The sequence below is a fragment of the Saimiri boliviensis genome, chromosome 2, assembly GCF_048565385.1.
Source record: "Saimiri boliviensis isolate mSaiBol1 chromosome 2, mSaiBol1.pri, whole genome shotgun sequence".
NCBI lineage: Eukaryota > Metazoa > Chordata > Mammalia > Primates > Cebidae > Saimiri > Saimiri boliviensis.
Window position 1 is genome coordinate 34,571,493 of NC_133450.1, and position 20,358 is coordinate 34,591,850.

General features: G+C 38.3%; 1 protein-coding gene and 1 pseudogene across 5 annotated transcripts in view; one reads left to right on the forward strand and one right to left on the reverse strand.

Moving 5' to 3' along the window:
* Window positions 1-20,358, forward strand: part of DCAF5 (DDB1 and CUL4 associated factor 5) — a 106,522-nt gene that overhangs the window by 27,495 nt on the left and 58,669 nt on the right. For 4 of the 5 annotated variants that reach the window (XM_003924472.4, XM_010335201.3, XM_010335200.3 and 1 more), the window contains exons 2-5: window positions 11,025-11,168; window positions 14,128-14,164; window positions 15,302-15,441; window positions 17,800-17,929. In XM_003924472.4, coding sequence (XP_003924521.1) covers window positions 11,025-11,168; window positions 14,128-14,164; window positions 15,302-15,441; window positions 17,800-17,929 — 451 coding nt within the window. The remainder of the gene's footprint in view (window positions 1-11,024; window positions 11,169-14,127; window positions 14,165-15,301; window positions 15,442-17,799; window positions 17,930-20,358) is intronic. The other variant, XM_010335199.3, reaches the window with a different exon arrangement.
* LOC101042029 (CCR4-NOT transcription complex subunit 7 pseudogene) lies at window positions 2,942-3,683 on the reverse strand (annotated as a pseudogene).

The window sequence follows — 20,358 nt, forward strand, 5'->3', positions numbered from 1 at the left end:
CGCTCATAGGTGGGTGTTGAACAATGATGGCTGCGTAATATTCCATTTAATATTACGCAGCCATCAAAAACGAGTTTGTGTCCTTTGTGGGGACATGGATGAACCTGGAAACCATCATTCTCAGCAAACTGACACAAGAACAGAAAATCAAATACCGCATGTTCTCGCTCATAGGTGGGTGTTGAACAATGAGAACACATGGACATAGGGAGGGGAGCACTACACACTGGGGTCCGTTGGGGGGAAATGGGGGAGGGGCGGGGCGCTGGGGCGGTGGGGAGAGATAGCATGGGGAGAAATGACAGATATAGCTGAGGGGAAGGAAGGCAGCAAATCACACTGCCATGTGTGTACCTATGCAACAATCTTGCATGTTCTTCACATGTACCCCAAAACCTAAAATGCAATGAAAAAATAAAAAAAGAAAAAAAAAAGAAAATTGCTGTCTTTGCATAAGGCTCTTGATACCTTGCCTAAAGGAATGAGGGTTTGAGTGGAGGAAGCAGGTGTGTTTAGCTTACATCTTCTGATGCTAACCTTGAGGGCAAAGTCAAGAAGCAGGCTCCATCACAGCGATAATTTTTGCCTCAGTGATTCCAGTCTCCCATGGACTTGGGCTGTCATCATCATGTTAGTTACTAAGGACACATCATTTAAAATGATCCCAAGGCATTTAACAAGTAGCCATGAATTTTGAATTACTGAGTACTTGGCAAAATGAAATCATCCTATAAATGCCTAGAATGAACATTAAAGATAATTGCTTTCTGGGTGATAAGAGTAACCTTAGGCTGAGAATGGTTATGAGTTGGGCACAAAAGTATATATATTCTGGTTTCTTTTTTTTTTTTCTTTTAGTAGAGACAGGGTCTTACTATGTTTCTCAGGCTGGTCCCCAACTCTTGAGCTCAAGTGATTCTCCCACCTTGACTTCCCAAAGTGTTAAGATTACACATCCTCCCACCTCAACCTCCCAAAGTTCTGGCGTGAGCCACTGGACCTGGGAGATACTCTGTTTTTGTTGTTGCTTTTGCTGTTTGTTTTGAGACAGAGTCTTGCTCTGTCACCCAGGTCGGAGTGTAGTGGCACCATCTCTGCTCATTGCAGCCTCTGCCTCCAGGGTTCAAGTGATTCTCCTGCCTCATCCTCCCCAGTAGCTGGGACTACAGACACACAATATTCTGTCTTTACTTAAGGTGCTTCATTTCAGGAGAGACTGTGCTTCCCGGCATAGGTCTCAGTGAGCCGTGAGCATCCCAGCCCATTCTGCAGAGTCTTGTTTTCTTTTTTCCTTTTCTATCATGGACATTAAACATAATCCAAAACTTTTTTTTATAGGAAAACATTTTTGAAGTCTTTATTTACAAAAGCTTTACAAACAAATAATACCCTCTGTTTTGCAAATAATGTTTTATTTAAAAAGGACCACCCAGTTACAGCACTGTAATATCATGAATAAAGAATGTACAAGGGAGACAAACCAATGTAACATTTACTGATTGTAAGTGTAGGTAACACACATTAGAACTTGTAGTCCATCATTTCAAGGTAGAGTTAATGATTACCAAAAAGTCTTCCTACACATGCTCTGGTCTGGTCACATATTATGCATGGCTAAATATTTCACGGTCCCTTTTGTCAATGTATATAAAATAGATTGCTAAGATATGCACACAAAAAAACAAGCATTACACTCCTGAGGTAATTTTATTATATATATGTATATATATATATGTGTATATACATATATGTGTGTGTGTATATATATATATGAGAATATATAAGAATATATGAGTATATAAGAATGTATATATGTGTGTGTATATATATATATAATTTTGTTGTTTTGTACCAAATCTCTCCATTATTTACTTTTGTAGCAACTACAAAAGCACAATTTTTATTTTCTAATTTAATTTGGTTCAAAGTATACTTAAAGACTTGTTATCTTTGGATTTTAATAAAGTTGATTTGTGTAACCAACAAATCAATAGCATCATAAGTATGGCTACAAAATAAATAAAAACAAGGGTAAACAGTGATGGAATAAAAATAAGCAGATCAAGGGAAGTGTGCTAGCATAAAATAACTGTAGCTTCAACATCTTGAGTACCAGTTTCCTGGCAGATACTAAACATCCAATCACAACGGATTTTTCCTGAAGGGTGTAAAGCTGGTTTGAAAATTCTTCAGTCACAGAGCAGCCTACACATGCCAATTAGAAACTGACAGACATTAGGTATGCTTAGAAGATTAAACACTATATACAGAAACAGCAGTTACTAAGCTCCTCAGTAGTTTCTTGTCTTTTTTTTTTTTTTTTTTAGTTTTGCTGAATTGACAGCACAATGAATGTGCTATATTCTGTGGGTCAAAACCAAGTAAATACTGTGTAAAATTGACAGATGGTCATTTTTCCAGCTAAGATCAAGAAAAAACAAAATTTCTGATAAAACAGAGTTAGAATCAATCTCTAAAGTGGCAGATTGATGGTCCACAATCTCAAATAGCTAAAACTCCTGCAGAATGGAAGGGAGAGACATGAAACAGGGAAATAAATTACAGTCAATGCCAGTTAATTTAGGAAAAGGGAAAAATAAACCAAACTCAAGTAGGTAAAGTTTATCAAAATATTCAGTGATGTAGCTTTCCCCACTCTCTGTCACACATGCTTGCTAACAAGTATATTAAGGCCAAATTTAACCTGAATGCATTTTTTTTTGTTAAGATCTGAGATAGGAATGGTCATACTTAGTACTGAAAGAGAGACAATAAAATGGTCCATGAAAGGGGGAGGGGAAAGGCACTGTCTATTGTTAGTGATTCAACCAGAGAAAAAACCTATATACAAGCATGTGTGTAGCTTGAAATAAAATAAAAATAAAAGGACTATTTCATGTCATGACTGCTTGTTGACTTCCTCTTCATATGCATTCCCTGTGCCATTCTGTACCTAGGATGAACCAGAACCAAGGCTGTACAAATGATCATAATATTTGGCATCATTAATATGATCTTCAAAGAACATTTCTCTCATTTTGAAAAAGGCCACTCCTATGAGCAATGCATCAGATCCTGCCTGATGTTGTGGTCCTATCCGTTCCAGCTCTAACTATTCTGCCACTTCTGTAATACACCTTTGAGATTTTTGCAGCTCTTCATGAGGTACTTCACATCATAAATGACAGGGAAAAAACAATTGAAGGATCTTAAGTCAAGTTCTTCTTCAGGCAAGTTAGAGTTGGTCAGGATTTTGATTAAATAGCCAAAGTTGTAACCGCTATGAAATGACAACCATTTGACCCCTTCACAGAGGACCGCTCCTGAAGTCATAAGAAGTTCTGCGAAGTACTGGGTCTCAATTCCTTCCTCCTCATGTTTTTTAAACTGGATATCAGATGTTGTTAGTAGCTCCGTAGAGTCCTGGGCATACATGTCTTCATCGAATTAAATTTAAAATTCAACTGCCACGTTGGAGTTCCTGGAGGTTATTCTTCTTGCTCATTCATAAATGTCAGTCCTAGCTGAATTATCTTTAGCAAGTCTACATTACATCGCAGTAGTTGTTACTGATAGTCAGCATTGCTCCTGAATTCCCCAATGGGTCTTGCAACCACACCTGGAAATTCAGTGTCCACAGCAACGTAATTATATTTTCGGATAACTTGACGAGCTTTCTTCATCTCTTCATCCAAGCTGCAAGCCCAAACTTCACAAATTCTTTGGCTATGATCTACAGTTGCTGCTGGCGTAGTGAGGGCACAAGGGAGTCTAGATGCCAAGCATCAAAATGTTATACTTGATTGAAGATTTGTTTCATAAAATATTGTATTCTTTATTTATGTACTTGTGTCACTGAGCTTGTACTCCTCCTCCTCCTCCTCGCCATAGAGACAGCACCCAGTGGCGGTAGCGGTGGTGGCAGCAGATGCCCCATAGACACCTCTCGCCCAGTAATGGGGAAAGGCAAGCAAAAGCTGTGCGGCATCGTGTTGCACTGTCGCTCTTCACCCAAAACTAATACAGAAATGTTCGCCTGGGCTCAGACCTGTAATCCCAGCACTTTGGGAGGCCAAGGCCGGCAGACCGCTTGAAGTCAGAGTTGGAGACCAGCCTCGGCAACATGGTGAAATCTCGTCTCTCAAAAAAATACAAAAAATTAGATGGGTGTGGTGGTGCACGCCTGTAGTCCCAGCTACTCAGGTGGCTGAGGCAGGAAAATCAGTTGAACCAGGAAGGCAGAGGCTGCAGTGAGCCGAGATCGTGCCACTGCACTCCAGCCTGGGCAACAGAGTGAGACTCTCAAAAAGAAAAGAAAAATTTTTCAAGCATACACGGAAGTAGAATAGTATAGTGTATGCATCTATTGCAATTGTCCACATTTTATTAATCATCCGTCCTTCTACTTTTTTTTCTGGAACATTTTAGAGGTAATTCCAGACATGCTCCTTTTCACCTACCTCAGTATGCATCCCTAATTGATAAGTATTTTTTTCTTTTTTTAACATAACCACAATACCGTTATTATACCTAAGAGATGTAACAATACTTCCTTAATTTCATGAAATATTTAAACAAAGTAGAGAGACACCAATCGGATTTGACAAAATGTTGATGATTTGTTAAATTTACTTCTAATCTATTATTATTACTAATATAGTGGTAGAAGGATTTACTTATGAAGTTTTGTTTTTAAGACTTTATTTGTTTTAGAGAAGTTTCAGGTTCACAGCAAAATCAAGAGAAAGATACGGAGGTTTCCCATGTACCCCTTATTCCCACACCTGCATAGCCTCCCCCATTGTCAGCATCTTCCACCAGAGTTGTATGTTAAAATAGATAAACATACACTGACACACCATAATCACCCAGAGTCCCAGTGTTCAAAAGTGAACATTAGGGGTTCATGTTTGGTATTGTATATCCTGTGGGTTTGGACAAATGTAATGACATGCATCCATCATTGCAATATCATACAGAGAACACCCAAAGCATTGGCAACAAAAGCCAAAATACACAAATGGGACCTAATTAAACTCCAGAGCTTCTGTACAGCAAAAGAAACCATCATTAGAGTGAACCAGCAACCAACAGAATGGGCAAAAATTTTTGCAATCCACCCATCTTACAAAGGGCTAATATCCAGAATCTACAAAGAACTAATATCCAGAATCTACAAAGAACTAAAACAGATTTACAAGAAAAAACAAACAAACCCGTCCAAAAGTGGGAGAAGGATATGAACAGACACTTTTCAAAAGAAGACATATATGAGGCTAACAAACATATGAAAAAATGACTATCATCACTGATTATTAGAGAAATGCAAATCAAAACCACATTGCGATACCACCAATTAGAAAGGCAATCATTAAAAAATTTGGAGACAACAGATGCTGGAGAGGATGTGGAGGAATAGGAACACTATTACACTGTTGGTGGGACTGTAAACTAGTTCAACCATTGTGGAGTACAGTGTGGCGCTTACTCAAGGACCTAGAAATAGAAATTCCATTTGACCCAGCAATCTCATTACTGGATATATACCCAAAGGATTATAAATCATTCTGTTATAAAGACACATGCACATGTATGTTCATAGTGGCACTGCTTACAATAGCAAAGACCTGGAACCATCTCAAAGGCCCATCGACGATAGACTAGGCAGAGGAAAATGTGGCACACATACACCATGGAATACTATGCAGCCATTAAAAAATGAGTTTCTGTCCTTCGTAGGGACATGGATGAATCTGGAAACCATCATTCTCAGCAAACTGACACAAGAACAGAAAATCAAACACCGCATGTTCTCACTCATAGGCAAGTGTTGAGCAATGAGAACATATGGACACAGGGAGGGGAGCATCACACACTGGGGTCTGTTGGGAGGGACAATGAGGAGGGGTGGGGAGGTCAGGGAGGGCTAACATGGGGAGAAATGCCAGATGTAGGGGATGGGGGGATGGAGGCAGCAAACCACACTGCCTTGTGTGTACCTATGCAACAATCCTGCATGATCTGCATGTGTACCCTAGAACCTAAAGTACAATAAAAATAATGATAATAAATAAGTAAATAAATAAAAAACAATACCCATCTCTATTTTCTGTTAATATAAAAAGGTTAGAGCACATTGGAGTTAGTTCATATTGCTTAAATAAATTAAGATATTTTCAATAAAAAAATATATCATACAGAGGTTTCACTGCCCTAGAAATCTCTATTCCATCTGTTCAACCCCTGCCTCCAAACCCTGGCAATTACTGATCTTTTTGTGGTCTCCAAGGTTTTGTCTTTTCCAAAGTATCATGTAGTTGAAATCATATAGTATGTAGCCTTTGCAGATTGGCTTTTTTCATTCGGTAATATGCACTTAGGGTTTCTCCATGTCTTTTTACTGCTTGATATTTCATTTCTTTTTATCACTGAATGAGATTCTGTTGTCTGGTTATACCACAGTTGATTTATCCATTTACCTACTGAAGGACATCTTGGTTGCTTTCAGGTTTTGGCAATTGTGAATAAAGCTGTTGTAAAATAAATCCATGTACAGGTCTTTGTGTAGATATAAGTTTCAGCTCCTTTGGGTAAATACCAAGGAGCTGATTGCTGGATTGCATGATAAGAGTATGTCTAGTTTTGTATGAAACTGCCAAACTATCTTCCAAGGTGCCTGTACCATTTTGCAGTCCCACCAGCAGTGAATGAGATTGCCTGTGGCTCTACATCATGACCAGCATTTGGTGTCGTCCAGGTTTTCTCCTGTTATCTTCTAGGAATTTTATAGTTTTGTGTTTTACATTTAGATTTATGATCAATTGAGTTAATTTTTATGAAGTGTATACAGTCTATATCTAAATTCATTTTTATTCATGTGGATGTTGAGATGGTTCAGCACCATTTGTTGAAAAGATCATTTTTGCTCCATTGTTTTGCCTTTGCTCCTTTGTCAAAGATCAGTTTATTATACTTATGTGGGTCTATTTTTGGCCTATTTTGTTGCATTGATCCATTTGTCTATTTGTTGCCAGTATTAAACTGTCTTGATTAGTATATCTTTTTAGTAACCTGAAGTCAGGTAATGTCAGTCCTCCAACTTTGTTCTTAAAAATTATGTTGACTGTTATGGGCCTTTTGACTCTCCTATAAATGTTAGTCCTTTTGTTTATATGCATAAAATGACTTGCTGAGAATTTGAGTGGAATTACATTGAATCCATAGATGAAGTTGAGGAGAACTGATATCTTAAAAATACTGAGTCTTGGCCGGGTACATTGGCTCAAGCCTGTAATGCCAGTACTTTGGGAGGCTGAGGCAGGTGGATCACCTGAGGTCAGAAGATCAAGACCAGCCTGGCCAACATGGTGAAACCCCATCTGTACTAAAAATACAAAATTAGCCAGGCGTGGTGGCACATACCTATAGTCCTAGCTATTCGTGAGGCTGAGACATGAGAATTGCTTGAACCTGGGAGGCAGAGGTGGCGGTGAGCTGAGATCGCACCATTGCACTCCAGCCTGGGCAAAAAAAAAAAAAAAAAAAGTGAACCTCTGTCTTAAAAAAAAAAAAAAAAGGAAGATCTTGCCATTTATTTAGTTCTTTGATTTTGTTTTATAGAGCTTTATAATGTTTCTTATATAGAGCTTGTACATATTTTGTTAAATTTATACCTAAATATTTTATTTTATATTTCAAATTCCACTTGTTCATTGCTGGGATTTAGGAAAGTGATAGACTTTTGTATATTAAACTTATATCTCGCAATCTTGCTAAAATCATTTACCTGTTTTTCAAAGAAACACTATAGACTTAAAAGCCTCTTACCACGTGTGTTCATCCATAAACAATATGAAGTATTGTTTTGTATATTTAAAAATATATCCTTAAATTTTATCTTTTTCATATATTTTATTTGAAACTTGCTTTTATTACCATCATTAGGTTTTCAAGATTCATTTATGTTTGTATAAATGTTTCTTGTTCATTTTAACTGCTGGATGGTGTTCCATTGTGTTTAGACTCCACCTATTTTGTATTCCAGTGGAATTTATCCATTCCTGAACTGAAAGATATTTGTGTTGTATGTAGGTTTTCTTGATATTATGACCAAAGCTGCAGTGAACTTTCTGTGCATTCCCCTTGCCACTTTGTGAGAATGTGTCTAAATTATAATGTTCATTTTCCTGATTACTATATAGAATTTGAGATCCTCTATAATATCTGTTTGGTATTTGGGTTTCCTTTTCTGAATGGTTATATTCTTTGCCTCTTTTCCTATTAGAGTTTTAAGAATTGTTTGTAGAAATTCTCTGCATCTTCTAGATATAAAACTATTACTAGTTATATGCACTGAAAGAATTCTTATAAATTCAGGCAGTCCAGTCCTGGGTCTTCAGTTTATTCCAGGGGCCAATTTGCTAGAGTTAAATCAGCTTCTGTTTTTACTCCTGGGCTCCCTTTATTCTTACTTAACATTTTTGAGTTAAGCTTCTAAGGCAGACAATCCCCTCAACTGTCCATCAAAATAATTTGCTTTGTCAGTTATGGTTCATTTTTTGTTCAATAAGGCAAGTATAGAATAGTGGGCTATAGAGTCTTTACTGCTTGCTTTTGAATCTTAGCTCACGACTTATTGTGTGATGTTGGCAAATTACTCTTTTGCACTTGGCTTTATCTATAAAACCAATGAGGGTAGAAGAACTATTATGATGACCATTTCATATTTGATGAAACTGAGTCAAAGGGAGATTAGGTCAGAAACATGAGCAAGTAGAAGAAACATGTGCTCCTCTCTTTTAACTTTTCGCCTTTGCTGGAGACATGAATATAGAGAAATACTTATCTAATTAAAAAAAATATAGTAGCAGAAGCAGTGATAAGTCCCTGACCCACGGCCTCAGTGCTGGGGGAAAACCGTAGGAGTGGAGACTATAGAGAACTAAAGTGCCCATGCCTCAGTCTGTTTGTGGTGTGGAAAGCCATTTGTGTCATTTTTCATTAAAATAAAGCAACGAAAACCCAAACCATGATTTTCATGACCTTAGCTTGATGTTCTACAGAGTGGTAAATCTGTAATAAATACAGAATTTAGATACTATCCCAGGCCAGAGAACTCACAGTTGAAATAGGCCAATCATAAAGAGAACACTGAGGGCCACACTTCAGAGATCAGTCTGGTGGACAACTTGATTTGGACTGACAATGGAAGGAAGAAGAAACTCAAAAAACAAACAATTCAAGTAGCAGAGACATTTTCCAGGAGCAGGCAAATAAGTATGATTTGGCTTCTGTATCTTTTATTTTTTATTATAAAAGGAAATCTGCTATGGCAAAAAGTCAAGCAGTACAGGAAAGTATAAAGTAAAAATTGAAACATAAAAGTGTTCCAGTCGTATATACCCAAATTGAAAGGAGAGACTCAAAAAGTTATTTGTACACTCGTGTTCATAGCAACATTATTCACAATAGGTAAAATATGGAAATAACCTAAATATTCATTCATGGATTAGTGGATAAACAAAATATGCATACAAAAAATATATATGATGGAATACTATTCAGCCTTAGTAAGCAAGGAAATTCTGATACATGCTATGACGTGGATGCACCTTGAAGACATTATGCTAAGGGAGTGAGCCAGACCTACAAGGGAAAATATTGTATGATTCTACTTATACGAGGTTCTTATAGCAGACAAATCCGCAGACGCAGAAAGTAGAATCGTGATTACTAGGCACCAGGAGGAGTTATTGTTTATTGGGTACAGAGTTTCAGTTCGGGATGATGAAAAAGTTCTGAAGGTGAATAATGGCAATGGCTGTACAACACAAAAGTACTTAACGCCTCTGAATTGTACACTTAAAAGCGGGTAAAATGGTAAGTTACATGCATATTTTACCACAATAAAAAAGTGTTCAACACCAGCCTACCAGTTATAGTTGGCACTATAAACAACTTCTTCTATAGCCATCAGGATAGGGCTATGCAAATACAAGCATAGATATGTAAGCATAAGCATACTCTCAATGCTCATCCTTTGGAGCACTCATTTAGGTGCTGGGTATTTCCCAGTGAACAAAACTGGCAAAGTTTCTGCCATCATGGAGCTTTCAAAAATGTTGTTTTATGCAAATAGATAATGATATGCATACTGTTTTATACCTCATTTTCCCCCTTAATGAATATCTTTGGACATCTTTCCACATTAGCTCTTACATAGATCTGACAACTTAATGGCTTCATAGTATGCCCTTGTATGGATGTGCTATCATTTGTGGCTACATTTTTCATTGAATGGAGGAGGGGAGACGGAGGTACAGAGCTTGCTATGGTTTGCTGCTGTTGTAAATAAAATTTTTATTAGGAAAATAGTATGGCCTTGTTACACAAAGTCAATGCAAAAAAATTATAAGTAAAAAGTGAAAGTGGGGAAAAAAAACCCAGACCTCAAGTTACACAGAGGTAAGAGCTGGGTTGAGCTGTATTCTGTATTGTCTAGATCCTATTACTATAAAAGTCAGGTGATTTCTTAGTTATCATTTGTATTGTGTCCCATAGTCAATGAGATCACATCAAGGAGATTGCTTTAAAAACCATTATGCTAGAACTATTACTTTGGAGTTCTTTGGTTGCAAGCAATGGCAGTCATCTCAGGTTCTGTTAAACAAACAAAAAGGGGCTTCCATGAAAGAATTCTAGGTAGCAAATGAAGAAATATTTAAACGGCTGGGCTCTGGAAAGACAGAAACAGGGTGGCTTTAGGAGTCTCAATGTCAGTGCTTATCCCTTTCATTTTCTATGTCTGCTTAAGATTTAATTCCTGGGAGAAGATGAATGGCCTAGAGAACATATGACTATTGATGGCGAAGCAGGGAGAGTCCTGGGTTTTTGTTCTCCATGTGAATTTTATGGAGTTGGCGGGGGTGTAGTTTCAGAAAGGATGGGATTTGAGGCTGGCAAAACCAACTGTCAGCCTTGCAATGTCAGCTGTTTTAACCATAGATTCTTACTCTCTTCTTAAGGAGGAGACGACCGCCGGGTTCTGCTGTGGCACATGGAGCAAGCCATCCACTCCAGGGTCAAGCCCATACAGTTGAAAGGAGAGCACCATTCCAACATTTTTTGTCTGGCTTTCAACAGTGGGAACACTAAAGTGTTCTCTGGAGGTAAAAAGGGAGATTCTACCTTGGGATCTTCCCTGTGGTTGGGATTTTAGAGAAAAGAGTGTGAAAATAACTCCTATTTTTCACTGAGCTGTGGAATTGCTGGTTTCTCATAGCTTGTTTTTTTCTGCTTGTCTTTTCAACACAGCAGTATTACATATTAGGATAGTATGTGTCTTTTTTCTCTTCTCTTTTTTTTCTTTTCTTCACCTGTCTTTTTCTTTCTCTTTGGCAGAAAACTTTTCACATTGCGGTCTGGTACACAGAAACACACACACACACACACACACACACACACACACACACACACAAACAACACTTAACCTTCCTATATGTGACACACTCTGATTTTGTTTTTTATTCTATTAAATTTCATTTTTAAAGATTATGCTGGCCATAACTCAAATGGATGTCATGACCTATGGATGGCTCCTGTTTGAAGTGTTATGTTAGGGTACAATTGGAATGGCTGGTGCTCACACCAACCTCTTGGTGATGGCTTCCGTCAACCATACTCCTTCTGACCACCACATTTCTAGTTCTGACCTCTTTTCTGAGCTGCAGATTTTCCCACTGGATCTCTACCTGTGTTCCAAAAGCAACTTAAATACAGTAGATCCATCCAAAACCAAGATCATTAGTCCTTTCTTGAGTGAAAATTTTCCTCTTGTCTGCTGGATTTCCTTTCTCAGTTATTACCATTCACCCAATTAGATAAGCTATTAGGTTTAACGTTAAGAAATTGCTGATGGTTAACCATTTTCAACTTACAAAAGTGGCAGTTTCACATGGTTCATTCTACCCGTGATCTTGGAGTCATCCTCAAACCTGCCTTTCTTACATTTACCTAGTCAGTCACCAGGTCCTGTCAGGTCTATCTCGAAAGCCTCTCAGATTCATCCTTTAGTTTGGCCTGGAGTTTTGCAATGGCCTTCTGTGATTTCTGTTACCACTGTCTAAAAGTTCTTTGAATTAGTTGAATACACAAGTTTAATTTTAAAAATAAAGACTGGACCATGTGAACCGTTGACCCTACAGTGCCTGAAGAATAAAGTGTGAACCCCAATCTGTCTGTCTGGCCTTACCTCCTTTCCCTGAGTTATACGCTCTAGCCCACCAAACTATTTGCTGTTTTAAGAATGTACTGCATCGTACTGTTTTGCTCTTATGCCTTTTGTTCTTGCTGTTCTTCCACCTTAATTGTCCAGTCCTCACCAATTCCCTTAAGCCTTTCATTGGTAAGAGTTTTGAGTTATTTGAGTTTCTCTTCAAATGTCTCCTTCTCCATGTACTTTCGCCCTGCTTATGAAGGAAATAATTGAACCCATAGCTAGATCGTATTGCTACAAGGGAAACCCTCTTGTTGCTATTAGTTGTTTGTGCAATTGGACTGTGAGTTCTCAAGGACGGAGTAGAATCTTACTCTTTTTGTATACCCAGGACCTATCACTGTGCCTGATACCTGGAAGGCATTAGTATGGGTTTACTGATTTAATTGGTTTGCACCCACAGTTTATAGCCAGGCCTTTGTTTAAGATGGCCTGAGCCATATCTTTACTGCTACTTTTGCGTTCTATTTAAGGGACTGTTGGTTGTGCATTTTAGCATAGAGCGGGACATTTTTTATATTTTGTCTTTTCATATTCAGGTTTTAATTTTTTTGCTCTATAAACCATTTGAAGGCAGGACTACACATATCATGAATCATTTATGTCCTTTGACTGAATAAGGAGAAATACCAGACTAAAACTTCCCCATCATTTAGAATCACCATCATCAAATTTTAATGCTATAAAAGATGATGAGGCTGGGCAGGGTGGCTCACACTTGTAATAATCCCAGCATTTTGAGAGGTCAAGGCAGGAGGATCGCTTGAGCCCAGGAGATTGAGACCAGCCTGAGCAACATAGTTAGAACCCCATAGTTAGACCCAACATGATAGATCTCTACAAAAATCATTTTTTAAAATTAGCCATAATGATACATGCATGTAGTTTCAGCTATTAAGGAGGCTAATGTGGGAAGGTTGCTTGAGCCAAGGAAGTCGAGGCTGCATGAACCGTGATTGCACCACTGCACTCCAGCCTTGGCAGCAGAGCAAAATCTTGTCTTAAAGAAATAAAAATTTTTAAAAGACCATGAGGATAGAAATATTAGCAAACATTTAATTTGGGCTTATTAAGTGCTCAGCCCTATTCCTGAATGCTTTTACAGATGTACTCTTATGCTCACAATTACCCTATGAAATTATCATCCCTATTCTGTAGGTAAAAAGTTGAGTCATAGAAATGTTAAAGATTTTATTGCACTTCTCATAATTAATGAGTATTTTGCTGAAAAAGTAAAAGAAAAGGTAGTGAATTGATTTTCTCATGATCATTTACTGTTTTCCTTGATGGCCACAGTGTTGTTTTGTGTTGTTTCCCCCCTTTTTCTTTCTTTCCTTTTTTTTTTTTGAGACAGTCTCTCTCTGTTGCCCAGGCTGGAATGCAATCATAGCTCACTGCAGCCTTGAACTCCTGGCCTTAAGTGATTCTTTCACCTCAGCCTCCCAAGTAGCTGGGACTTCGAGGGTGTACCAGCACCTGGCTAATTTTTTAATTTTAATTTTTGTAGAGATGAGATCTAACTACGTTGCCCAGGCTGTAGCCACAGAGTTTTTTTTGTTTTGTTTTGTTTTGTTTTTTACATCATCCACTGTATAATACAGTTGGGAACTGTTCCTATGTTATACTTAGTTGGTATTATTTTTAAAAAAATTCTCTGTAAGAATGTACTATTCTTAAATTACTTCTATAAATTTTTTTTCTAGTTAACACTTCTGATTTGTATTAGCATTGGCTTTATTCATATTTTTCATTTTTTTCTGGAAAAATATGAATAAACTTAATAATATTAACTTGTAATGTGGACAGGGACCACCTTGCAGGAATGATCAAATGTCTGCTTTTTTCTTTTGCAGGAAATGATGAGCAAGTTATCCTCCATGATGTTGAAAGGTAAATAGATTGGTGGTGTGTAAAGGTGACTGACTTTGTTTTTCATGTGAAGAGGCAAATATCTCTTTAGAAGAAAATAGTTTTTGTTTTTTGAAGATGGCCTGAGCCATCTCTTTACTGCTACTTTTGCGTTCTAGTTAAGGGACTGTTGGTTGTGCATTTTAGCATAGAGTGGGACTTTTTTTATGTTTTGTCTTTTCATATTCAGGTTTTAATTTTTTTGCTCTATAACCCATTTGAAGGCAGGACTACACATATCATGAATCATTTATATCCTTTGACTGAATAAGGAAAAATACAAGATTAAAAATTCCCCATCATTTAGAATCACCATCATCAAATTTTAACAGCATTGAAACCAGCTATTCTTTTCTAAAAAAGATTCCTACAATAGTTTGAAATAAAGTTTTGATTTAAAAAGGAAAAAGTGATTTGAAAGTTGATATGAAAGTATACTTTTTAGGTGAAAATTTAAAAGAAGAGTTTAGAAGAGAAGGAAGGATAAATTTAAGAACAGTAATAGCTAATATTGATTGAGTTCTTACTAAGTGCCAGGAACCATTCTAAATGCTTTGTACATATTAATTCATATAATCCTCACACTCATTTTCTAAGGAGATACTACTGTGATCTCCATTATAGATGATGAAACGGAGGCACAGACATGTTGATAGGGATGGTCAAGCGGTGCTAAAACCTGAACTTAGACTGGCCTCAGAGCCATGCTCCTCATCCCATGCCAGACTGCTAGGAGACCCCTCTTTCACCCTGTTGGCAGCCGACTTGGCTGCTTTAAAGCTTTTCCTTACTTTTCGAAAATCAAGTACAACCCCCAAATCTGTACACAAGCAGATGCATTCTGTCATAAATGCAAACACAAAACTCAGCTATTGAGTCACTTTTAAATATGCTTAATTAGCACAAAAATTATAAAATCTCTAAAAAGGCTCCTTAATAGTACCTTTTTTTATACCTGAAAGTTGACTACTGACCTTTTAGGAAATATGATATTTTTGGGGGCTCAGCTAGATTGACTTTCTAGAAATGAAAAGATGGCGTCCTCGGTACCGAAGGGCTGGGACTGTGCACTATGTTTGTGTGTATGTGTGTGCCTCTGTCTTGCTCTCTATCTCCCAGCAGTGAGACACTGGACGTGTTTGCTCATGAAGATGCAGTATATGGCTTGTCTGTGAGCCCAGTGAATGACAACATTTTTGCCAGTTCCTCAGATGATGGCCGGGTTCTCATTTGGGACATCCGGGAATCTCCCCATGGAGGTAGGGTCACTGCACAAAAGGCTGTTGGACTGTATTGAACAGATTGATGTCAGATTCATTACAGATTCAATTTATGACCTAAGTATCTATGTGCAAGTGATTTCAAGGGAAAGGAAATGTGAAACTCTCACATGGAGGCATAAGAGGTCTTTGGAGGTCTTATCCTGCACCTAAGTACTCAGGAGTGAGGCACCTTCACCAGTCCTTCTCCACCGTCCTGTGACTCTACACAAACCCTTGTACCTTGGTATTTAGTGCCCCAAGGAGCAGAAGTTGTGGTGCTAACATGTAATTCTTGATTGTTTACAGAAAATGGGGGTGTTATGCACTTTCCTGCATCCTATTTTCAGGTGTGTTATTTTGTTGTAAGAACCACAGAACCTCAAATTAGCTGTGTGTACATCTTAAAATGATAGCAAATGAACTCTATTTAAAGGGGATTGTCTGTGTGAGTGCCTCCTCTGAATGTGCCTTTGACTCTCTGATGTGTAAAATGAAGAAGTTGTTTTGCTGGCTTTCTCTGAAGTTCTTCAGGAAATGCATATTCCCAGCTGATTTCCTACAGAGGAATTTCTGTAATTGTACCTGTCTTCAAAAGACCCCTTCCTCTAGTACCAGCCTTAGTGCCCCTGCCATACCCACCCTGGCCTTTAGTGCACATTGTAACGATCACACCTGTGTACCTAAATTTACTATCCTGCCTGCTTTGTCTGGCAGGATCTGGGTCTTTTAATTTTTTTTTTATTATACATGAGTTTAATATATGATAAAGATCACAAATTAGTGCAGAAAAGAAGTAGTACACAATAAACAATGCTGTGATAAATGTGCACTGTATCTGTAGCTCATAGATTTCAGATGAATAATAGTTGTAGAAATCAAACTTGATAATGCCTATAGAATATACAAAGCATTATATGTTGAAAATGTGCCATGGAAAAAAGTTACAAAAGGATCTTAAAAGTCTTGGAAGAGTTTTTGAAGTTCTTTATTATTATTATTATACTTTAAGTTCTAGGGTATATGTGCAGAACATGCAGATTTGTTACATAGGTATACACGTACCGTGATGGTTTGCTGCATCCATCCCCCTGTCATCTACATTAGATATTTCTCCTAATGTTATCCCTCTCCAATCCCCCAACCCCCTGCTAACCCTCCCCTAGTCCCCCCACCCCCCAACAGGCTCCGTTGTTTGATGTTCCCCTCCCTGTGTCCATGTGTTTTTGTTGTTCAACACCCACTTATGAGCGAGAACATGCGGTGTTTGGTTTTCTGTTCTTGTGTGAGTTTGCTGAGAATGAGAGTTTCCAGTTTCATCTGTGTCCCTGTAAAGGACATGAACTCATCCTTTTTTGTGGCTACATAGTATTCCATGGTATGTATGTGCCACATTTTCTTTATTCAGTCTATCATTGATGGGCATTTGGGTTGGTTCCAAGTCTTTGCTATTGTAAACAATGCCGCTAAACATTTTAAATTCTGGGTTGTGCTTATTATTGAGGTTCAGGCTATAAAAGAAGCTTGTTTTTAGGGTTAGGCAGGTAAGGTAGCAGGAAGTAGCAGCTATGGTCGAGTCACTGTGGTCTTGGTAGGTGAAATTCTCCTTTGTCTGAACTGCCTGATGGTGGAGATGACTGAGTGCTTTATCTGCTCAGAGGCCTGTGAATTGTTGTGTATGGAAGACAGACTGAGAAGGGCTTTCTTTGTATTACTCTAACATAGGAGTATATCCTGCTAGGTAACTAAGTGGTTTCTTCCTCACTTGGAACCTGCTGATTTTTGTAAAATGATGCAGAGTTTCTAGGTGAAGTCGATTACATACTGGCTAGATATTAGGGAGCATTGTGAACCAGAAGGGAAAAACTACGCTATTGTTTTACCATATCTTGATTTTTTTCATTGTTTTATTTTATCTTCATCAAATCTGTGTGTGGTTTTAAAACTTTTAATTTCTAAAACTGATACCATTGGATTAAAAACATAATAATCCTACCAGTGATGGGTTGTCAGTTTTTTCTGCTTATGTGGCATTCAGTTTTACTTACTGTAAAATGGCTTATTTTCCCATTTTTAGTGACCATTTCTGTTTTGTCTCAGGATCTGATAGCTGCTACATATATATTTCTGGGTGTTACAGCATCAAATTTGTCTAAATGTGTTCACATTGCTATGTATAGGATTCATAGAGACCTTGCAAGTAGGGGTGACTGGTGGGAGTATGTGCTGTTCTGGGGCTCCAGGCCGTTGGAGTGGTTATTAAAGAGTGCTCCTACCTGTATTCACATTCCTGCCTATCTGCCTGCCAGTGACCCAAAGGTACCGATAACGAACTGATTATAAGTTTTCTTTCCACAGAGCCCTTCTGCCTGGCAAACTATCCATCAGCTTTTCACAGTGTCATGTTTAACCCTGTGGAGCCCAGGTTGTTGGCCACAGCCAATTCAAAGGAAGGAGTGGGACTCTGGGACATTCGAAAACCTCAGAGGTGAGTCCCTTTTATTCACACGGTGTTAAAACTTTCCCTTACCTCATTTCTGAGGTAACTGTTGTGAAGACCTCTTTGGCAGTTATCTCTGCTGGGCATTTCTTAAGATGTATAGTGTCTCTAAGCCAGGAGAGCTTGTTTCTAAGGAATAGACAGTGAGAAATCCACACTCCTTGCAGAGGAGGCATCATAAATAGTAATCTGGACTTTAGACAGGGTCAATTCTAGGCAATTATCTGAAGTAGTCAGAGCATCCCTTTAGTATTGCCTTCTCTTTTCAGGCCCAGTGTTCCCCAGATGCATAGGAGCTCTTGGGCTCGAGTGGGTGTAGGGGAGGAAGTGGAGGTGGAGATTTGCCACTTGTTGCTACTGAGCCAGGGGTTCTTAAGCATCAATAGGGAGGGGATCCCTAAGGGGGCTTCAAAAAAAAACTGAACTGCAAAAAATATATGAAAATTATATATTGTGTATTCAAATAAGTGCATTTTCTGTTTATCAAAAGGGCTAGTGACTTTTGTAGTGACAACAACAAAAGGTTAAGAGCCATTGCCTCATGGTGTTCAGGACCTCATGTGTTTCTCCTCATGGCACTATGAAAAGAGCATACCTAAGACAATCCTGAATGATGGTATGAATCACTAATGGGGGAATCTCAGACGTCATTAAAGAATGTGGGAATACGGGTGGGTAGCAGGCTGTTTTACGTTCCTTAAGTCCCATGGGGGAGGGACTACTTTTTATGGTACCTGTACATAAAACTGGCCATGCTTTATTTATTTAAAAACCTCTGTGCATTGCCGGCTAGCTCCTCTGGAAATTCTGCATGGAGGTAGTTTCCCATTTCATAAAGCAATGTTGCAAAAGAATATCATGCAAACTAAGTGATGTTATAATTTATTTCATGGGCCTCAGATGAAAGAAGTAGTTAAGTACAGAAGATTATCTTCCTTGATGATTTTTACTCCTAGCTGATTCTCTCCATGGGGCAGTAAAAGATAGTTGGAACTATTATAGCAGATCTGTGTAGCCTAGAGGGGTGTCCCTGGCATTGAGCAGGGTTCCCTCAGTTTCCTCAGGGCAGCAGGGATTTCTCCTGCCCCTCTGTTGCATAGGCACCTGGCTCTTGCTTTTATAGTCTATTGAAATGTGTATAGTAGCAGAACCCCTGATGTGCCTTTACACTGTGTACTTTAGGAGGCTTGCTGTCTGCCGAGAAGACAATTGTGTTCAGCTGCAGTGTTCTTTGCCACTTCAGGCTCTTTAGGAACAACTATTCTGCCTCATCCATACTACAAAAGGCAGGGTTTGGATTAACTGCACCAGCCTTCCCCCAACCTGCTATCTCCCCCACTCCAGTTGCCAGCTATTCATTGTAATAGCTGGCAACTGGAGTGGGGCACTGAGCTGTTCATCTCCAGTGGAAAGCTTGAGTAATTCATGGTGTCTGCAGGGTCTTGAGAGAAGATGGGAGTATGGATATTTTATTTCTCCCAGTTCTCTCCCAGTCTCTTCTACTGGTTTCTTACTGTGTGCTATATGAGCCCTCCTCTCCTTTCCACTTGTCTTCTCACTAATAAATATAGTTTCTTTCTTTTAAAAATAATTCCAAGTGATGATTATTTTATTTTTACAGTAATATTTATTGGTTTTGGGGTTTTCATGCAGAAAAATGTAATGGAAACAAAAAAGAAAAAAATTACATCTCTGTTACTTGTATGTCTTTTACAATGTGTGTCCATCAGTACAGTTCTTCTCCTTTCCAGTGTCTGTAGTCACTCCAGAGGTAACTACAGCGAACAGTGTCTTATCTCTCCAGACCTTAATGTAATGTGCATATTACTGTGTATATGCATCCTTTAAAAAAACTGAGACAGAAGGAAGCATATAGTAATACTATTTTTTTTAATTAGTAATATGTTTTGGAGCTTTTTTTCATACCAACATTTGCAGACCTAGCCCCTTCTTTTAATGACTATACAGCATTCAATTTGTATGTCTTCAACAACGAGGACTTCTTGTCTCCAGTTTCTGGTCATTATAAACAATGTTGCATTGAAACTGATTGTACATCTATCTTGGCCTACTTTTGCAAAAATATCTGTACGGGATTGCTGCATCAAAGGGTGTATATTTTTAAATTTTTGATAAAAGCTGTCAAATTGTTTGACTCCCACCACCAAAGGCTGCAGTGACTTACAAATCTACCAACTCTGTATGAGATTGCATGTGTCTCCAAACCTTTACCAACACTTGAACTATTGAAGTATTATGGGGGGAAAATGATACCTTGTTCTGAGTTCTTCAATTGTGGGTAAGGTTTTATAGTTTCTGAGTCCATTAGACTTTCTGTCCGTGAAAGTTAATCCTTTTTTCCTGTCTTACGGCCTAGAACCTGTTCAAACTTCTTACCTTTTATAACCCTGGAAATC